This window comes from Selaginella moellendorffii, unplaced genomic scaffold (genome assembly GCF_000143415.4).
Source record: "Selaginella moellendorffii unplaced genomic scaffold, v1.0 SELMOscaffold_17, whole genome shotgun sequence".
Classification (NCBI taxonomy): Eukaryota; Viridiplantae; Streptophyta; class Lycopodiopsida; order Selaginellales; family Selaginellaceae; genus Selaginella; species Selaginella moellendorffii.
Genome location: NW_003314278.1, coordinates 1733885 through 1750127, shown reverse-complemented (window position 1 = coordinate 1750127; position 16243 = coordinate 1733885). Strand labels below are relative to the sequence as shown.

The following is a 16243-nucleotide window of genomic DNA, read 5'->3' as shown; positions in this document are numbered from 1 at the left end:
AAGTTCGCAAGTGGTCCAGTGTTATGGATATATGTTCTTCGTCATGGCGATCCAAACGGTCGAGCATCACGGAATCAGCACCTTTCGATAGAAGCACGATGTTACCTCCTGGAAGGCGCACGATCACCGACATGCGTTTCCGGGCGCTGCTGAACTCCAGCACATTTAGAAGCTCGTAAGCATTATCAGCAGTTTCTCCTTTGGTTCCAGTTATCTCCCTCACATATAGAGTAGTCGGGGTCTTCTTGTAGAAAACATATCCAAACTGCTGGGCCGCCACCACAAGAGCAGTCTCATCGGGAGACTCAGCGCGATACTGGATAGATTTTGGATCCGCAATATCACCCTCGGGTAGCGCTGTGTGGCAGAGAGCGAGCGTCTGGAAGAAAAGCTTAATCCTGTCGGCATTCTCCTGTTTCAGCCACTTCCCATCCATCAACCGGTCGTCCTGGAAGTTGAACCCCTTCACAACCGGATCACTGGTGTCAGCATCCTCGGCGTGGGCCTCCAGGAAAGGTATTCCCAGCCTCTTGGACGCTCTTTCAACGTCTGTAGATCCCGTCCCATATGAAGTCCCATCGATGGTACACTTGCAAAAATCCATCTGGTTGGCAGTGAGCGTTCCAGTCTTGTCGGACAGGATGGTATCCACTTGTCCAAGTTCTTCGTTCAACCCGGAAGACTTCACTTTCGCAGGCCGGTCAGTCTCCTCGTCGTACATGCCCAGGTCCTGGCCAATAAACAAGGCTTGGATCACTCGGACAATCTCCAGCGTGACGTAGAGAGAGATCGGGATAAGGTAGCCATATAACACCAGGCCGTTTACAAACGCGATGATACCAGCGATGGCTGCTCTCCTGGGATTGTAATAAGGATTGTCCTCGAAAGGCCTGAAGTAGAACAGCCTCGACAGTCGGAACCTCGTCAAGAGGCCACCTGCTAGACCCGTTGCCAAGCTCATGACGAAGAGTATCCCAAACATAACCCACATGATGTGATCCAGCTTCTGGTCCATGCGGCTGCGTTTCGACGGTGGATTGATGGCGTTTCTCATGACTTTCGTGTCCCGTCCCGCGTAAATCACCACCCCGTATACGTAATCCGTGTTTTGGAGGCAGGAGTCCCTGAGAAGCACCTGCGGCGGTCCCATGGGAGAAACCTGGCCATTCGGAAACTCCAGCCTGCCGCTGAACGTATAAAGCGAGGCGTTGGGAGGCTCGCACTTCAGAACCGCATCAAAGTCCTTGAAGCTTTCATCGCTAACCAAATGACATGTACTTTGCGACGCTTGTCGGACCTGCCTATCAAACCACAGAAACGAGATTACTCTTGTTCACTCAAGGAATAAGCCAGACGTCACCTTTAAGTTAGTCTCCCCGTCGAGGTTCTTCGTCTCAACGTAGCACACTCCATCGGAATTGCTGGATTGCAGAAGCAGTAGATCTGCGGGGAAGAACTCCTTGTCCTTGACTTTGACCACATCTCCGACCAGAAGCTCCCTCCACAGCTTCACTTGTGCCGTGCCTCTCGTGCAACATGTCACGGGCCTGGAATTAATCTCACGATCCCCTCGTGCTCGACGAACATCCTCCCAGAGCTCTCTCGCCATGCCGAGGGCAATGACGAAGAGAAGGGGCAAAATAACGCTGACTGGTCGGTATGGACTGAAGGGCGTTAGCGACAGCCCCGCCATAGCCGTGAAGTACCAATAAGCTGCTCGCCGATACTGCTCAAACAAAGATCTCGGTACGAAACTGTACCATGTATACTTTGTAGTCCAGGTTCTATTGTCTGGATACCTGGAGTGAAAAGGATAAAGAAACTTACAGCGAAACAAGAGCTAAGATCGCCATTCATACCTGAAAGGGGCATTGAGAGGCGGATTGTTGCAGTGGACTTCATGCTCGTCTCCATCAGCAATCGCCAGTAGATCCTCCGCATCCCCACCGCGCTTAGATCTTCCACTCCAGCATTTCCTCGCACTCTTCCATACGTGCACAAGGAAATCCGGCCCCATAACTCGGCCTCCTACAAGCAAAACTTCCTCCTCTTTACTGTCAACGAAAAGCCTTAAAAGGAGAGAGGAAAGGGGCACGGGCCGCTTCAAAGCAAAATAACAAGTCAGAGATCCCAACTTCTAGAACGAGTAAGCAACCTCCTCCAGCAATTGCGCGCTCTTTGACACGAACTTGCAAGCATCAAAGTCAACCGGAATGGCAACGTGCCGACAAGGCATTCATGAAAGTTCCATGAAAAGGCTTTCGTGTGAGCAAGTGGAACCCAAACAGCGTGAACACATGGACCGCATGAGCGAGGTGCCGGACGAACGAAGGCAAATTTATGCCCAAGGCAACAACGAAAAAGAGGAAGGAACTCCGCAAAGGAAGAAAAGAAAAAAAGGGCCCGACTCCCTAACAAGGACGCTAGACTGCTAAAAATCTCTCCAAACCAAAATGGGGAGGAGCGCCACTATTCCTTCTGGGACTTTGGACGGGCAAAGGGCCAAGCCACAAGAAAACAAAGCAAGGGGCGGCGGCGAGGAATGGGGGAACTGCATTTTCGTCCGGCCATACCTCAGAGCGCGTTGGCGGCAGCCTTTGTTGATCCGTCGCGCGGCGACGACCATAGCCATGGCGCTCTCACGGATCCAGCGCCCCTCATTCTCCAAGATATTAGGGTAAACTACTCCGTCGTCGTCCTCCTCGTCGCGCGCGAGCAGCTTCACAGCGCCTTCGCCACGACCTAACAATCGCTCTCCTCTCTTCTTTCTCTCCCTCTGAAATTCAAAACCGATAAATCCCCCTATAAACCCTAGGCATATTCCAAGCGGATATGCCCTTAGTCGTCGCCACGTTTGCCTCTTTAGACGTGCACTCGTCAAAAAGAGATCGAGGCTCGACCGTGACATTCCACGTAATCACGCAACATGAGGTTTTGGTGATCAAAGCAAGCTAGAATTTTTCTCCTCCTTCGTTTTTTTCCTTTTGGGCTCATCCAATGGTGACGCTCGGAGGATCAAATCCTTTGCTTCGTCGTTTGCGATCATCATCTTCTCATAGCTTTAAGATGATCTCGATTTGCTTTGGTGGTGACCTCCTTGTAGCTTTGATCGAATCGCTTCGATCACGCCTGTGACGATCCTCTCTCGTTTTCTATTTTTTTTTCTCGATTCACCAAACTTTAGTAGCTCTTTTCTTCCTTTTTAATTTCGGGTGTTGGTTCTTTTTCTCCTTTTTTTTTTTGGCTTTTGCTTCCACTGACGAAGAGCTGACGAAAAACATCAAAATTACCTGGGATCACTCATCCTTTCAGCGCCGGTTTGGACTCCGCGAGGCAAAGAACTCGAAGTCGGGGTGGCGGACACGGAGTCCCTTGAGCCACGAGTCCGCATGGCCCTCCAAGTTGGATGCCAGGAGCTTCTCGGGGTTTCCAGCCGACGTCCAAAACGCTCCCCTGAGCTTGTAAGATCCCAGTCCAAACGACTGCAAAACCAGCCTTTTCAAGCCATCCTCTGGCCGGATGGAACCATCGACCAAGTCGAGCCTCGCGGATCCCAGAGGAGGCTCGGGAGCATCTGAAATCTCTGATCCATTGGCATCTTCAGAAACTTTCTGTAGCACCACAGCCATTACCTTGTAAAGGAGTGGAAAGCGAGTGGAAAGTTAGAAAGCAAGTTCCCAGGTCTTTGAGAGTTGGCCCCGTTGGAATGCGATAGATGGGATACCTGGGAGTGAAAGCTTTGCGCTCAGGGCGAACAAACGAACAAGCTTGTGGACATACCAAGCTATCGAGAACCAGCTTGTCGGCAAGAGCTCGTAGCTACGGAGCGTCCTGATATCCGGAAAACTCCGTTCGAGCTCGCTAATCTGAAAAGCACGAGAAAAACATGAAGAACTTGAAAAAGTTTCAAAGCCATACCTTGCCAATCAGAGGAACGCGGCTGTAAGGCGCTGAGTCCTCGAGGTAACTGAGGAGGAGATGATCGGCCTCCTTGCGCTCCCAGTTGTCTACTTCTTCGTCATCGTCATCGCTCAACACTTCATGCAAGGCACTCAGCGTTGCGTTGCTACGTCCGCGGCAGAATCCCGTGGTCTGGCACTTCTTCCAGAAGGACGTCCGGATGGGACCGATCCCCTCCACACTGGATTCACTGTCATTGTCGCTGCTCACATCACTGTTTGAGTCACGGTAGTCACTGCTCTCGCTAGCATCACTAGAGTCATGGCAAAACTTCCTGCTACAAGAACACAAAAGCCGCTTAGAACAAGAAGCTGGCGAAAGCAAAGAAACGCGAGAAACGACTTACCTCGAGTTCAAGCAACGCCTCAAACCCGTCCTTGTGTAGAGTTGAAGCGCAGAAAGGTATGGTACGTAGTACTGCACCACTTCCTCCTTCCCGTTTAGCACCAGAGGAACTCCAGCTCCATAGGCGCTCCACTCGTCAAAACTATCCCACAAATCTCCCAGGGTGAAAAAAGGGATGGATTCCACATTGGCCGGCCTCCATCTCTTGACACTGCTGTCCCAAAGACAAGTCTGCAAGAGAGAAGAACAAAAAAAGAGAGAGAGAAGAACCATAAAAAAGAAAAGAGAACCAAATCCTCGTTAGCTCATCGCTAGAACAAAATGCCAATGCCACACCAAACCTTTGGCAGACATTGCAGTTGTACTTTGGGCGTTGTGTGGTGTAGAAATTGGTCCAGGTTTGATGACGACGTCGAGGCCTCGCTCACTTGCCGAGATTTCTCGTCTGGAATGATCCGTGGCGCTGATGCCACCGCGGTCGGCCTGGAAGTTTTGCAAGGGGAATTCCTATTGCCATCGCCACAGCAGCAACAGCAGCATCCTCCTCCCCCTTTTCCACCCAATTTCGAGGCTATGTTGTGCTCAATTGCAACATCCGACATAGCCACTTGCTCTATTTGCCCCACCATGGGCAATCCTAAGCTAGAAATTCGTACTACACTACCACGATTCTACCCGGATCGCAAGAAATCCACAATGAAGACCGCGGCACCAGCGCGAGCTATGGAATCAGGATTAAAACCCTACCTCTTCGTCTCCCCAAAGACTCTAGCAGCCAAGCACACAAAAACAACACGGGAGAGAGAGAGAGAGAAAGAGAGGAAACTCGCCATCGAGGGTTAAGTGTCGGGCATATACCAGTAACACGTGGCAGAATATTCCGGGAATAGTTCGTGTGCGAGTATAATGTGTGCCCCTTATTTTTCTCTGTGGGTTGATTTGCCTAAATGGGCGACCTTTCCACGATACAAATCCAAATCCCAGTGATCCACATCGGCGTATCATCACGATCGATTTCTTTGTCAAGGATTTGACCGAGCCGATAACGCTATCGCTTGAACCTAGGGCTGACGTCACCAGGGGTTAGGGTTTGCGTGGCTTTCCAAATCCAAACGGGGAAAAGGTGGGGGGAGATTAGAAAGAATGGCCTGTCCACGCCGAAGTAGCCGATGGTACACGGCCAATGAGGTGAAAGAGCACTGCACGCTTGGCGATTGCTGGGTCACGTCCCTGGGAACCGTCTATGACGTTACCAAGCTCATCCCAAAGAACCCCGGCGTCCTTGGCAAGGTATCCTATTGTCTATCCTATTGTCTCTTCCAAAATGCGATTTTTTGGCTTCCATCGTCGCGATCTAAGCTTTGGCTTGGCCTTCTCGTCAAGTGTGTGCGCAGTTGCTCGTCTACGAAGCCGGCGGTGACATAAGCCACTGGTTTGATGCCAAGACTGGCAGCGTCAAGCTCTACCGGGATCCAGTCTCCAACGTCGAGACCTTCGACGTTCCACAGGTGATGATAAGTTTTGCTTGCCAGAGCTCTCGCCGAGGATCTGTTGGTGTCACTGCTCGCAGGGGCGATTCGTTCACATCCCACCGACGGGACCCCGGACGGACTGGAACAGCGGCTACCCCTTCGACTGGTGGAACGATCCCGAGTATATCATCGGGAAGCTGAGCAGGAAGACCCGGATGGTGAGGATCAAGAACGTTCTCATCGACCACGAGATCCTTCTCGAGGTAAGCTTTTAAGTTGGCAAAGTTTGTTCCTTTTTCTCGCCTGATTTTCTTCAACTAGGTGCCGTCCGAGGAGAATGTGCAGCACATCCTCGAGCGTTATCTCGCGTACAACGCGCACGCCAACAGCTACACCTGGAAAGCAATGTGTGTAAATGACAAGAAAGAGTTTGTCGACTTGAGCATGGAGAAGACACTCACCGAGAACGGGATAGCCGACGAGGCCGACCTGTTTGTGTCCCTGGGCCTAGCATCGTACTTTTACATCCCGGTCGTCCACATCTACTTCAACGATGACTTAACAGTTGCCTGAGACGTTTGCGCTCTTCGTTGCCGGCACCTGGAACTTTGCAATGAAGAATCCGATTGTATCGACTGGACTGGACGGATCAAATCTTTGCACTAGATATTGCTCTCCTTCCTTGAGCCATTCCCTGTAGTTCAAAAGCAGTAACTTTTGCCTGCTCTTAAAAGTAAAAAGATCATTGTACCTGTAGCCACGACCATCATAGACACTCGTTCCTCCGACAAGCCCCGGGCCTCCAATTTTTGGCACCTGGCGCAATTAACTGTTTGACTGTCTAATCTGATCAGAAAAGAACTAACTTTTACCTGATCCACAAGCACCAAAAACTTATACTTGTCTAGTGCATAACGCACCAAAGCTTCATTCTCGCCAGGATTAATGGTGCACCTGCACAAAGTCCTCCACGAAACATCAGTTTACACACAACACACTGCACGACTTACGTGGAATACACTAACGTTCCGCCCGCTTTCACAAGTTCCACGGCTCTGTCAAACAGCCGACGCTGGTAAATCGCATGTCGTCCCAGAGATTCTAACGTTTCCTGTAAGAAAACGATAACAGTTTAATCCCAGGAAAAAACGATAAGTACGTCACCTCGGCAGCAAAAAGACGTGGCCTCAATCCTAATGCCGAGCATGGTGCATCGAGTAAAACTCTGTCAAACGAGTTTGGAGGAAAGCTTTTTATCATGTCCACTCTGCCTCCTAAATGCTGTCCTCTTCCACGGCCGTTCTTCAGTCTCCGGGATTCTTTTCTTTCACGAGCTTTACTTGTATATTGACTAGTCGGTGGAACTTCAGTCTCAGGGGGATCACCCAGAGTTGCCATAAAGCACTGGATTTCTGCACGGCCAAAGTGAGAGATATTTGCAAAAAAAAACACAGGCATAATTGCACGTCAGACCTTTCTCTAAAGGCTGTGTCAGCGCTAGCGAAGATTGCGCATCGGAATCCACCTGGACAGATTTCAAAGCGTCTAATTTGAAAGCCTGAATGCAGGACAATCCAAGTTCCTTCGCAAGGCTTAAAATTTCCAGGACCTGGTCGGACAAGTCAGAAAATCGACAAATAAATGGTATTTTCTCACCTTGTTATGTGTCCGATCCAAAGCGATCACTTCTCCAGTATTGTTCATCAGAGAGGCAATAGCAGTCGTTTTACCACCCGGGGCAGCACACATATCCAATATCCTCTCTCCGGGCTGTGGATCTGGACAAACCTTAGTTTTATTTTTTCATCGATTGATCGTGAGAAATCTAACATACCGAGGACAATGGCCGTGACAATGCTCGGTAGATTTTGTAAGAACACCCCTCCTTCAAGTATTCCTGAGACACAAGCGTAAAGCCAAGAGCAGAAAGGCTGTTTATATTACCATGAAAGGCAGGAAGGTTGTAAATCCGATCTGTCATTTTAACTGCAATGCCTTGCCTTTCCCTGAACAACGTAGGCCGGGACATCATCGCGCGGCCTTTCCCGATAAACCAGTCATATGGACTGCCTCCAAGAGCTGCAAACCCGGAAGAATAAGTCAAAAAACTATATCAGAGTGGAAAATACTTTACATGATTCCCAATCGCTCAGAGGTATAGTCGTCCCTCGAGTAACCCCATTCGACCATTTCCCCGCGCTATCCTTGACTTCAATCCTCGCAAAAACTGCTACCGAGTCACCTTCATCGACATGCTCGCTACAAGCTAAAACACCTGGAACAAAAACCTTTCACGCTGTCGTTAAAGACTATAAGAGAGAAACGCGGAACAAAAAAACTCTTACCTCGGCACCACGGAGCACAGCTTCCGCACACTTTCTACTAACCATTACGATCTTTTGTACCTCGTCGTCATAGCTCACGTCGCAAGGACCACGGCCAGGCACAATCACCACATTTTTAAGCAAGGGATGCTCGTAGCAAGTCGTTCCTTCCGCTTCCTTGCTCGATAAGAATTCCTTGAGCTCCGCGATAACGGCGGCAGTACTTGTTTGCATCGCATTGGCGCGAACACAGCAGTACGTAGAAGGCCGACTGCGTTGAAACAAAACGTCAGTAAAAGGTTTTCAAAACTAGAAAACTTTCAAGGCAAGAAAAACCAAGTAAAGTCTCTCAAAACTCTCGAAAACCAGAGAACTTTCAAAGCAAAAAAAACTAAGTTTCTCAAAACTCTCGAGAACCAGAGAACTTCCAAGGCAAGAAACTAGAAAATTAGAAACCACTAGAGAGCATCACGAAATTTGCAAAACAAGGCAGCAAAATGCCCAAGCATTCTATAGGAATCAAATCTATCCTTCCAAAACTTACGTGAGCGCGTCACAGATTCGAGAGAAGTGATCCGCGCCATAAGCCTCTCTAAGGTACTCGTACACTGCTGGATTCCACAGCAATGCCGGCCTATAGCCGAGCTTGCGCTGCATTGCGCGCCCCGAATCGAGCAAAGATTTCCTAAAGCCCTAATCCCCGCTAGCCCTATTTTTCGATTCCCATTGCCCTAACTAACGACCCAGTGCCCGTGAATTCTCCACAGGAATCGCAAGCGCCGTCCATGCTTTCCAGGTCTGTCTCCTCGATTCCTAGCGACCGATCGTCGGCTCCAGGGCCAGCGCCAGCGCCCTAGCCAATGGATTTCGACGTCTCCCTCTCGCAAGCTGCTAGATCCAAGCTTTTCGACAAGAGAGCGACCAGATGATTGGCGATGGGCAGGAATCTCAGCCTGGGATTGACAATGCAGCGCCTCTAGAGCGCCAGAAAGGTTCCAAGAGTCTTTAGCGTAGCAATGCAGCGTCTCTAGAGAAGGGGAAAAGCTCCAAAGGCTCCATTCTAGCGCTGTAAGATAGGAGATCTATGGGGAACTGTCTGGGCGGTGGTGATGAGAAGAAGCAATCAGCGAGGCAAGCGCTGGTGGCCAACGTTCTCGGGCAGCCTCACAAGGACATCAAGCAGCAGTACACGATTGGAAGGGAGCTGGGACGAGGACAGTTTGGAGTGACTTATCTTTGCACCGACAAGAAGAGCGCTCAACAGTTTGCCGTCAAGACCATCTCCAAGCGCAAGCTCATGAACAAGGACGATGTGGACGACGTCAAGAGGGAGGTTCAGATCATGAAACACTTGACAGGGAAGGATAACATCGTGGAGCTCTACAGCACTTTCGAGGACAAGTCCACCGTCTACTTGGTGATGGAGCTCTGCCAGGGAGGTGAGCTCTTCGACAGGATAGTCTCCAAGGGCCACTACACCGAGAAGGCTGCTTCGGCGGTGTGCCGGACGATTGTCAAGGTGGTACACACTTGTCACTCGCACGGAGTGATCCACCGAGATCTCAAGCCCGAGAATTTCTTGCTGGCCAACAAGCGAGAGGATGCTCCCGTCAAGGCGACGGACTTCGGCCTCTCGGTGTTTTTCAGATCTGGTATGGAACTAGTTCCTCGTTTCTTCTGGTTTTCTTCCAAGATTTGATTTTGACAAGTTGAGGTGGTGGCTTTGCAGGGCAGGTGTTTAGAGAGATTGTAGGCAGCGCTTATTACGTAGCACCCGAAGTTTTGAAGAAGAGTTACGGTCCCGAGGCTGATGTTTGGAGCGCTGGTGTTATTCTCTACGTTCTCTTGGCTGGAGTTCCTCCGTTTTGGGCAGGTTAGCTAGTTTTTGATAGTTTTCTGTCCAGCGTTTCTCATGGAGTTTTCTTTCGCAGAGACGGAGCAAGGAATTTTCGAGGCTGTTTTGAGAGGGCACTTGGATCTTAATGGGAGTCCATGGCCGACCATCTCAGCGAGCGCCAAGGATTTGGTAAGAAAGATGCTGAAGCAGAATCCCCGAGAGCGTTTGAGTGCTGCTGATGTTCTTCGTAAGTTTGAGGCACGTTAACTTTGGTGACTACAAACGCATCTAATGACACGTCTCTTTGATAGCACAGAACATCCGTGGATAAAGGAAGACGGAGACGCGCCAGACAAGCTCATTGACGGCGAAGTCTTGTCCAGAATGAAGAACTTCTCGGCCATGAACAAGCTTAAGAAAGTCGCTCTCAAGGTCTGCAATCTTTTCTTTATCTTGGTCATAAGCTCTCAAATCTTTGCTCCACCATCGCAGATAATTTCTGAGAGTCTCTCCGAGGAGGAGATCATAAAGCTTAAGGACATGTTCAAGCAAATGGACACAGACAACAGTGGTACGATCACATTTGAAGAGCTGAAAGCTGGTCTGGCAAACCAAGGCTCCAACATGATCGATGCTGAGATCCGGCAGCTAATGGAGGCTGTAAGTATCTCTCACCACGGATGTGTTCGAAAGCTTCTTTCTCACTGCAAACTTGCTCAAGGCGGATGTCGATGGAAACGGGACAATTGATTACTTGGAATTCATTCAAGCGTCGATGCATCTAAACAAGATGGACAGAGGCGACCACTTGCACGCAGCGTTTCAAAACATCGACACTGATGGCAGCGGGTGAGCCGATTTTCTCATGGTTATGGAAGAAAGTTATAACTTCTCCATAGGTACATTACTATGGAGGAACTGGAAGCCGCTCTAGTGAAGCATGGACTCGGCGTGGAAGACGCGAAAGATATCATCAAGGAAGTGGACACGGACAATGTAAGTTTGTGGATCTCATTTACAAAATGAATGGTAGGCGATTCATGCAGGATGGGAGAATAAACTACGACGAGTTTTGTGCGATGATGTTGAAGAGGAACACTCCTCCCGCTGGAGCAGGCCACAGGAGAAGCATCAATGATCTTCCGGTTGGGATAAAGAAATAAAGAAACTCAAACCACAAGCTCCAAGATCGAGCTCCAGACCACTCGGTTTTGGAGCTCCGATGCCTCTCTGCATTATCCAAGTCAGATTGAATCATAAATCTCATCACGTGTACAATTTCTAAGATTCTTTCTACAAGAATCAGAAACAACCTCATCATAATCAAGGATCACTGGATTAAAGCTGACAACTAGAGAGGAACTTAATTCATTTGTAATTAGTGTTTAATGCTAATAATTTCTACTAAGTGATAGTTCCTTATCAGTCCATCACGACAAAATAAACACCTTATATGGCAGATCTCCTCAGTCCCATCCTCTGGATTACCTACAAAATTGCTAGATCCCAGACTAATCTTTAAGAATATAATGTACCTGACTAAAGCTAGCCACTAGGACAGAGTGAAGTGTAGTGCACCTTGTGAATTTTAACCCTTAAAGCTATCTAGAGAAACTAACAAGGATTGCTAAGAAGCATTGGTATAGGCATTTTGCTTCATATGGGAGTGTCTTATGCTAGTGCTGAGTTCTTGTTTAGTACTAATGCAACATTCCAATAGGCTCACAACAAACTAGTAAATACTACCATAAATGTCATACTTCTAGTGGATTTAGTGTTTCTCTGAACATTTGAGCATCCTCAATCAACTAGGTGCTAACATGCTAAGGGATTTCATCTTCAATGCAAGGTTAATCTCATAGACTCAGATGATAAAAGTACTCAATTGTTATTGAACTATATTAGTATTTATTGACACTTTAATGCATTCAAACATGCTATTATAATTTATAATAATTTCTTAAATATTGTAATTTTTTTAGAATATAAAATTAAATAGAGGAGATTTACTTATTATTGTAATGAGGGTTTAGACCCTGATTGAATGTCAAATATATGGTTCATAAAATTAATGTATTATCTAGATAGAGTAATATATGTTTACACACACAGAGATCCATATATATATATATATATATATATATATATATATATTACACCATCCCCCCTTTAGATGATGAGAAAGTTTAAAGAAGTTAATTATGGTGGAACATCATTTAGAGCTTCTGCTAGGCTATGGCATAGTGACACAAGAATCTAAAACTCCTTAGGATCACCAACATTTACAATATAGTTGTTGATAAAGAACCTAAAGCTATGGAACAAATATCAGCCAACTATGGATTCCCAATAAATCAATTGCAACCTTGTACAATCATTAATTGCTCAAATCAACTTTTAAAATATAGCTTTGAACTAAAGCAAGGGACTTTAGTAACCATTATAATCCATAAAACACTATTATAGTAAATAGTATATCCCATTTCTAAATTTTCCATCAACTATTCTTAAAAATCATTATTAACTTGGAGTCACAACCAATAGAACTTAATTTTACATCTTTTTGGTCAATTTCAAAGACTTATATTAACTCAAATTCATGACTTTTGTTCTCATCTAGTATTGCACATAAGAGGTCAAATGCACTCCATTTATCTTCCAGATCCTTCTTATCCCCTCCTCAAAGATTTTTTTTTTAAAAGCATTGACTTTGTTTAAATTTGCTACACTTATTTTCAATTAACATCTATACTCAACTTCACTCCACTATCATATTTATTTGCATTGCATTGAAGCTAAATATCTTTTTTGGATTTGTTATATTGTCCTAACTCCACATTTTATATTATTCATCCCTTCTCTAAAGAAAAAAATTGAGGAAAAAATAAAAAAGCAAGAAAAATTGAGGGAAAAAAAGTGGATAGAAAAGCATTCAAAGAGGAATTTTTAATGCCTATCAAAGTAAAAATAGGGAAATAAAAAGAAGGAAATATGATTCAAAAAGGAAGAATATACATGATTTATTCTTTTGTTCTCTTTTAGATTTAAATATGTGGTATTTTCTAAATTTAGGATTGTGGCTATCATCACAAAAGATCATTAATTATCCCATTAATAGAGATGTAGAATCAACTAAATAAAATAGTGATGCTTTATTTCGTTAAAGTGGGACTTTTCATTATCCCACTTATGGTGTGTGGCTGTCGCGAATGTGACTTCAGGTATCGAAAGTTACCTGTCGGCCAGTCCTTACGGACACTCTTACCTTACTGCCACGATGGCAGGAGGTCGGTATTGCTGGACCCGTTATCAGTTCCCACTTGAGCTAGTTGAGAAACTGGTCAATGACCATGCACTTAAATTGGATAAACATAAGGTAGGAACCCTATGTGTTTCTTGCTGAGCATACTCGGCCTGGTTTGAGAAACTTGAGTCATTGGCTTGCACTTGCTAGTATCAAGAACCCCCGCGATATTGAGATTGGTCCCTCAACATCGCTAGATGATAGCTTACCGTGTCTGCCAAACACCCTCGCTATCATGCCCTTTGTGTTAGTCTCATTTTGGTCCCAAATGCTATTTATGGAAAGTGTCCAGATTTGCTCATTTGGCATATCTACGGAATGTAGAGATCGTCCTGAACACAATGGTGTTCGTCCCATGTCCAAATTCGCAATCTAGGGACATTCCATATTTAGTAAGTTTCGAGCTTGTCCCAGAGACTAACTCCTGATACTAAGGGAGGCTTGGGGTGAAAGCCCAAAGCGTGTGTTCCTCAAGGGGGGGGGGGCTGTGGGGGGTTCCAAATGTATAGTAGGGATAGTGGGTAGGTCGGGCATGGCCGACCAACCTGAGGCATAGTCTAGCTCCCGCTTGCGTGCCTGTCCTTGTTCTGCGTCCGGCTTGGGTTTAAGCCCAAGTTCCATTCCATGCTAGCTGGTGGAGTACCCATACTCTCACGTTAGGCCACCGGTATGCCGAAATAGCGTCAGACTCCGTTTGGCTCCGTTTTGCGTGCTGGTCCTGGCATTGGGATGCTGATTGCTCTAGGACTGTTCCAAGTCGCTCCGGGCCCCTGTCCCTTCGCTCCTTGGGCTATATGCTCGGGAGTTGCTCCGTGGTCCGGTTCCATCACTCCTTGGCGTCACGCTTGGGAGTTTGGCACCGTTCCTTCGTTCAGTGGCCCAAGGCCCTGAACCTCGGGTTCCTGTGGACACGTGGCATGGACACGTGGCATGTGACATGTGGCATCTGTCACGTGGCACAAAGAGGGTTTAGGTTCCGCTTCGTGGTGTTATCCTATGGTAAATCAGGGTCAAAACCACGTGCGCTACATTTGGTATCAGAGAATGAGTCTCAGCGAGTACTATTCAATGAGATTGGGCAACTAGTCTCGTTGCATACGCAGAGATGAAAACGATGATCCGAGTGGGTACACGTTTTGGTGCAAAGGCTTCGCAATTGGTTCCTTGGGTATGGATATTGTTACCTTATTGTACCTTATGATGTGAGCTTGCGCTTGGGCTCATAGGATGGTTTGGAGATGTTCCATTTGCACGAGTTTGAGCTTGGGCTCGTGAGTGAGGCGCATTAGCAACTTGAGGTTACACTTTGAGTTGGCAGGATTAATGTAAGCCTATCGATGGTTCCAGTGGTTCTGTAAGTTGTTCCATGTACCGTGAGTGAAAGCAAACTTTCCCTGGGTTTGCTATGAGTGGCAAATAGGCTGGTCCGTAGCTGTTTAGCACGGCACTAGTGGATCCTTCCTAGGTATGATTATAAGTGGATCAATCAAGACTATAGGGAATAGTCTATTGGTTCAAGTAATCATTGCCGTGCTCTCTCATAAACTTTTCTTGGATTGAACTGAAGGCAGTGCGAAAGCAAAGCTTGAGGTTTGGTCAAAGATGAGACCGAAAAGAGAGTCATCGAGGACGAAGGATCAAATACGTAAATCATTTTCTCTTCTTGGAGAGATAATCTGCAACGAGGTGTTAACTCATTGCTTGTGTTCACATCGTGCAATCAAGAGTCCCTATCTTGATGCATGTTGGAGATGGTGGTCTTACAATGGTGAGTTATGGGTTGGATAGTGGTGAAACACTAAACCATTTTGTCTAGGCTCGCTATTGGAAGACTTGGGTTGCAATGCTCAATTCTTTTCCAGGGAACCTTGCTATTGCTCCTTGAGTAGCTTGGTGTTGGAATAGTTTTGAGATTGGTCGGAAAGAGAGTGGCATAAGCTTGTCTGTGTTGTGAACAAAAGTTAGTGGTGTTGGGTGTCATAAATCTCTATTAGTGGAGTGTGGCATTTATGTTGCATTTTGTCGAATCGAGTTGGCATTTGATACTCACATAAACATTTGAAGTAATGACATAAGCCTTGCTCATTGCGTTACTCAATTGATGATCAAGTCATTGTGATTTATATCATATCCATGTGATAATGAGCAATGTGTTTACGAAGTTGCTTGGGTAAATGATGATCAACCCCAAAGTGGTTGATGGAGAAGCTAGTCTACTTGCACGAAGTAGCATTGTAGTAGCTTTGACTGGATTCTCGGTGGTGGTTCATTATGCTAAGTGTAAGGAACCGACTCCCCGAGATGTCGTAGGCTAAAGGATCCCCAAAAGCTTGACCGAAGTGACAAAGAGTTCATCGGATGGGACCAAGTCGAGGATCGAGTCCAAGACCGACTCTAGGACCGAGTTCGAGGTAGAGTCCGGAATCGAATCCGAGACCGACTCGGGGACCGAGTTCGAGTCCGAGTTCGAGACCGAGTTCGAGACGGAGTCCGGATCCGAAATCGGGTCCGAGACCGAGTCCGAGGTCGAGTCCGAGGTCAGGTCCGAGATCGGGTCCGAGATCGAGTCCGTGATCGAGTCCGAACCCGAATCCGAAGTCGGATCCGAAATCGGGTCCGAGATCGAGCCAGAGACTAAGTCCAAATACTAATACGGGTCAAGGGGTGAAAGCCCAAAGCGTGCGTCTCCCAGGGGGGGGGGGCTGCAGGGGGTTCCAAAAGTATAGTAGGGATAGTGAGGTCCAGGAACCAGTTTTGAAGGGACTCTCCAGTTGGGCTTCCAAACCGACTTGAGGTTGGGACTGGGACCGAGGGGCCTTGGGTGGGAGTGAGCATGGACTTGGCTGGTGCCAGAGGGGCCATCCAAGAAAGTGCTCAAGAGCAGCTCCCACTCCCGAAAGGGAAACCGATTGCGGTGCTCCCGGCTCATGTGGAGTGGTGCCCCACTTGAGTACCATGCGGCTCATTGGTCCTTGCCCTTCCTAGGGGCTTGGGCCTTCCT

The 16243-nt window shown here is 47.3% G+C and overlaps 5 protein-coding genes across 8 annotated transcripts in view; 1 reads left to right on the top strand and 4 right to left on the bottom strand.

Moving 5' to 3' along the window:
- The window catches only part of LOC9639995 (probable phospholipid-transporting ATPase 8), a 4914-nt gene extending 2169 nt beyond the window's left edge, over positions 1-2745 (bottom strand). Inside the window, exons 1-3 of the mRNA XM_024676336.1 lie at positions 1860-2745; positions 1361-1799; positions 2-1297 (exon numbers count right to left, since the gene is read on the bottom strand). Of these exons, the coding sequence (XP_024532104.1) occupies positions 2-1297; positions 1361-1799; positions 1860-2017 (1893 nt within the window). The 5' untranslated portion in view covers positions 2018-2745. The remainder of the gene's footprint in view (position 1; positions 1298-1360; positions 1800-1859) is intronic.
- On the bottom strand, positions 2013-2925 carry LOC112346814. The gene is made up of 2 exons (XM_024676554.1): positions 2574-2925; positions 2013-2101 (listed from the first exon to the last, which is right to left on the bottom strand). The coding sequence occupies exons 1-2, from the start codon at positions 2906-2908 to the stop codon at positions 2071-2073; spliced, it is 366 nt and encodes a 121-aa protein (XP_024532322.1). The 5' UTR covers positions 2909-2925; the 3' UTR covers positions 2013-2070.
- LOC9640265 lies at positions 2908-5157 on the bottom strand. Of its 3 annotated transcripts, none has more exons than XM_024676547.1 (6): positions 4647-5157; positions 4307-4536; positions 3919-4237; positions 3781-3866; positions 3633-3724; positions 2908-3574 (listed from the first exon to the last, which is right to left on the bottom strand). In XM_024676547.1, the coding sequence occupies exons 1-6, from the start codon at positions 4932-4934 to the stop codon at positions 3309-3311; spliced, it is 1281 nt and encodes a 426-aa protein (XP_024532315.1). In that variant the 5' UTR covers positions 4935-5157; the 3' UTR covers positions 2908-3308. The 3 variants fall into 3 exon arrangements, with proteins under 3 accessions (XP_024532315.1, XP_024532313.1, XP_024532314.1); XM_024676545.1 differs by having other exon boundaries at positions 2908-3583; positions 4647-5154; XM_024676546.1 differs by having other exon boundaries at positions 2908-3583; positions 3919-4234; positions 4647-5154.
- An 842-nt stretch (positions 5158-5999) lies between these two features.
- On the bottom strand, positions 6000-8798 carry LOC9640264 (putative methyltransferase NSUN6). 2 transcript variants are annotated; one of them, XM_024676541.1, is made up of 13 exons: positions 8646-8798; positions 8123-8372; positions 7912-8065; positions 7722-7856; positions 7612-7674; positions 7434-7555; positions 7251-7386; positions 6942-7189; positions 6788-6888; positions 6650-6731; positions 6529-6593; positions 6239-6471; positions 6000-6172 (listed from the first exon to the last, which is right to left on the bottom strand). In XM_024676541.1, the coding sequence occupies exons 1-12, from the start codon at positions 8756-8758 to the stop codon at positions 6336-6338; spliced, it is 1605 nt and encodes a 534-aa protein (XP_024532309.1). In that variant the 5' UTR covers positions 8759-8798; the 3' UTR covers positions 6000-6172; positions 6239-6335. The 2 variants fall into 2 exon arrangements, with proteins under 2 accessions (XP_024532309.1, XP_024532310.1); XM_024676542.1 differs by lacking the exon at positions 6000-6172 and having other exon boundaries at positions 6364-6471; positions 6529-6606.
- A 110-nt stretch (positions 8799-8908) lies between these two features.
- On the top strand, positions 8909-11268 carry LOC9640263 (calcium-dependent protein kinase 17). Its single transcript, XM_002971691.2, has 8 exons — positions 8909-9753; positions 9831-9974; positions 10033-10185; positions 10255-10370; positions 10431-10598; positions 10660-10787; positions 10838-10934; positions 10985-11268. The coding sequence occupies exons 1-8, from the start codon at positions 9186-9188 to the stop codon at positions 11099-11101; spliced, it is 1491 nt and encodes a 496-aa protein (XP_002971737.1). The 5' UTR covers positions 8909-9185; the 3' UTR covers positions 11102-11268.
- Positions 11269-16243: the final 4975 nt, after the last annotated feature.

Coding starts and splice junctions, on each gene's coding strand:
- LOC112346814 (XM_024676554.1), bottom strand. CDS start 2,908: ATGTCACGGTCGAGCCTCGATCTCTTTTTGACGAGTGCACGTCTAAAG. Junction 2,102..2,573: donor TGCCGCCAACGCGCTCTGAG/GTATGGCCGGAC, acceptor TTTGCTTTGAAG/CGGCCCGTGCCCCTTTCCTC.
- LOC9640265 (XM_024676545.1), bottom strand. CDS start 4,934: ATGGTGGGGCAAATAGAGCAAGTGGCTATGTCGGATGTTGCAATTGAG. Junction 4,238..4,306: donor AGGCGTTGCTTGAACTCGAG/GTAAGTCGTTTC, acceptor GTGTTCTTGTAG/CAGGAAGTTTTGCCATGACT. Junction 3,584..3,632: donor GCTTTCCACTCCTTTACAAG/GTAATGGCTGTG, acceptor CCAATGGATCAG/AGATTTCAGATGCTCCCGAG.
- LOC9640264 (XM_024676541.1), bottom strand. CDS start 8,758: ATGCAGCGCAAGCTCGGCTATAGGCCGGCATTGCTGTGGAATCCAGCA. Junction 8,373..8,645: donor CGAATCTGTGACGCGCTCAC/GTAAGTTTTGGA, acceptor GTTTCAACGCAG/TCGGCCTTCTACGTACTGCT. Junction 7,857..7,911: donor TCTGAGCGATTGGGAATCAT/GTAAAGTATTTT, acceptor CCGGGTTTGCAG/CTCTTGGAGGCAGTCCATAT.
- LOC9640263 (XM_002971691.2), top strand. CDS start 9,186: ATGGGGAACTGTCTGGGCGGTGGTGATGAGAAGAAGCAATCAGCGAGG. Junction 9,754..9,830: donor CTCGGTGTTTTTCAGATCTG/GTATGGAACTAG, acceptor GTGGCTTTGCAG/GGCAGGTGTTTAGAGAGATT. Junction 10,186..10,254: donor GAGTGCTGCTGATGTTCTTC/GTAAGTTTGAGG, acceptor TTGATAGCACAG/AACATCCGTGGATAAAGGAA.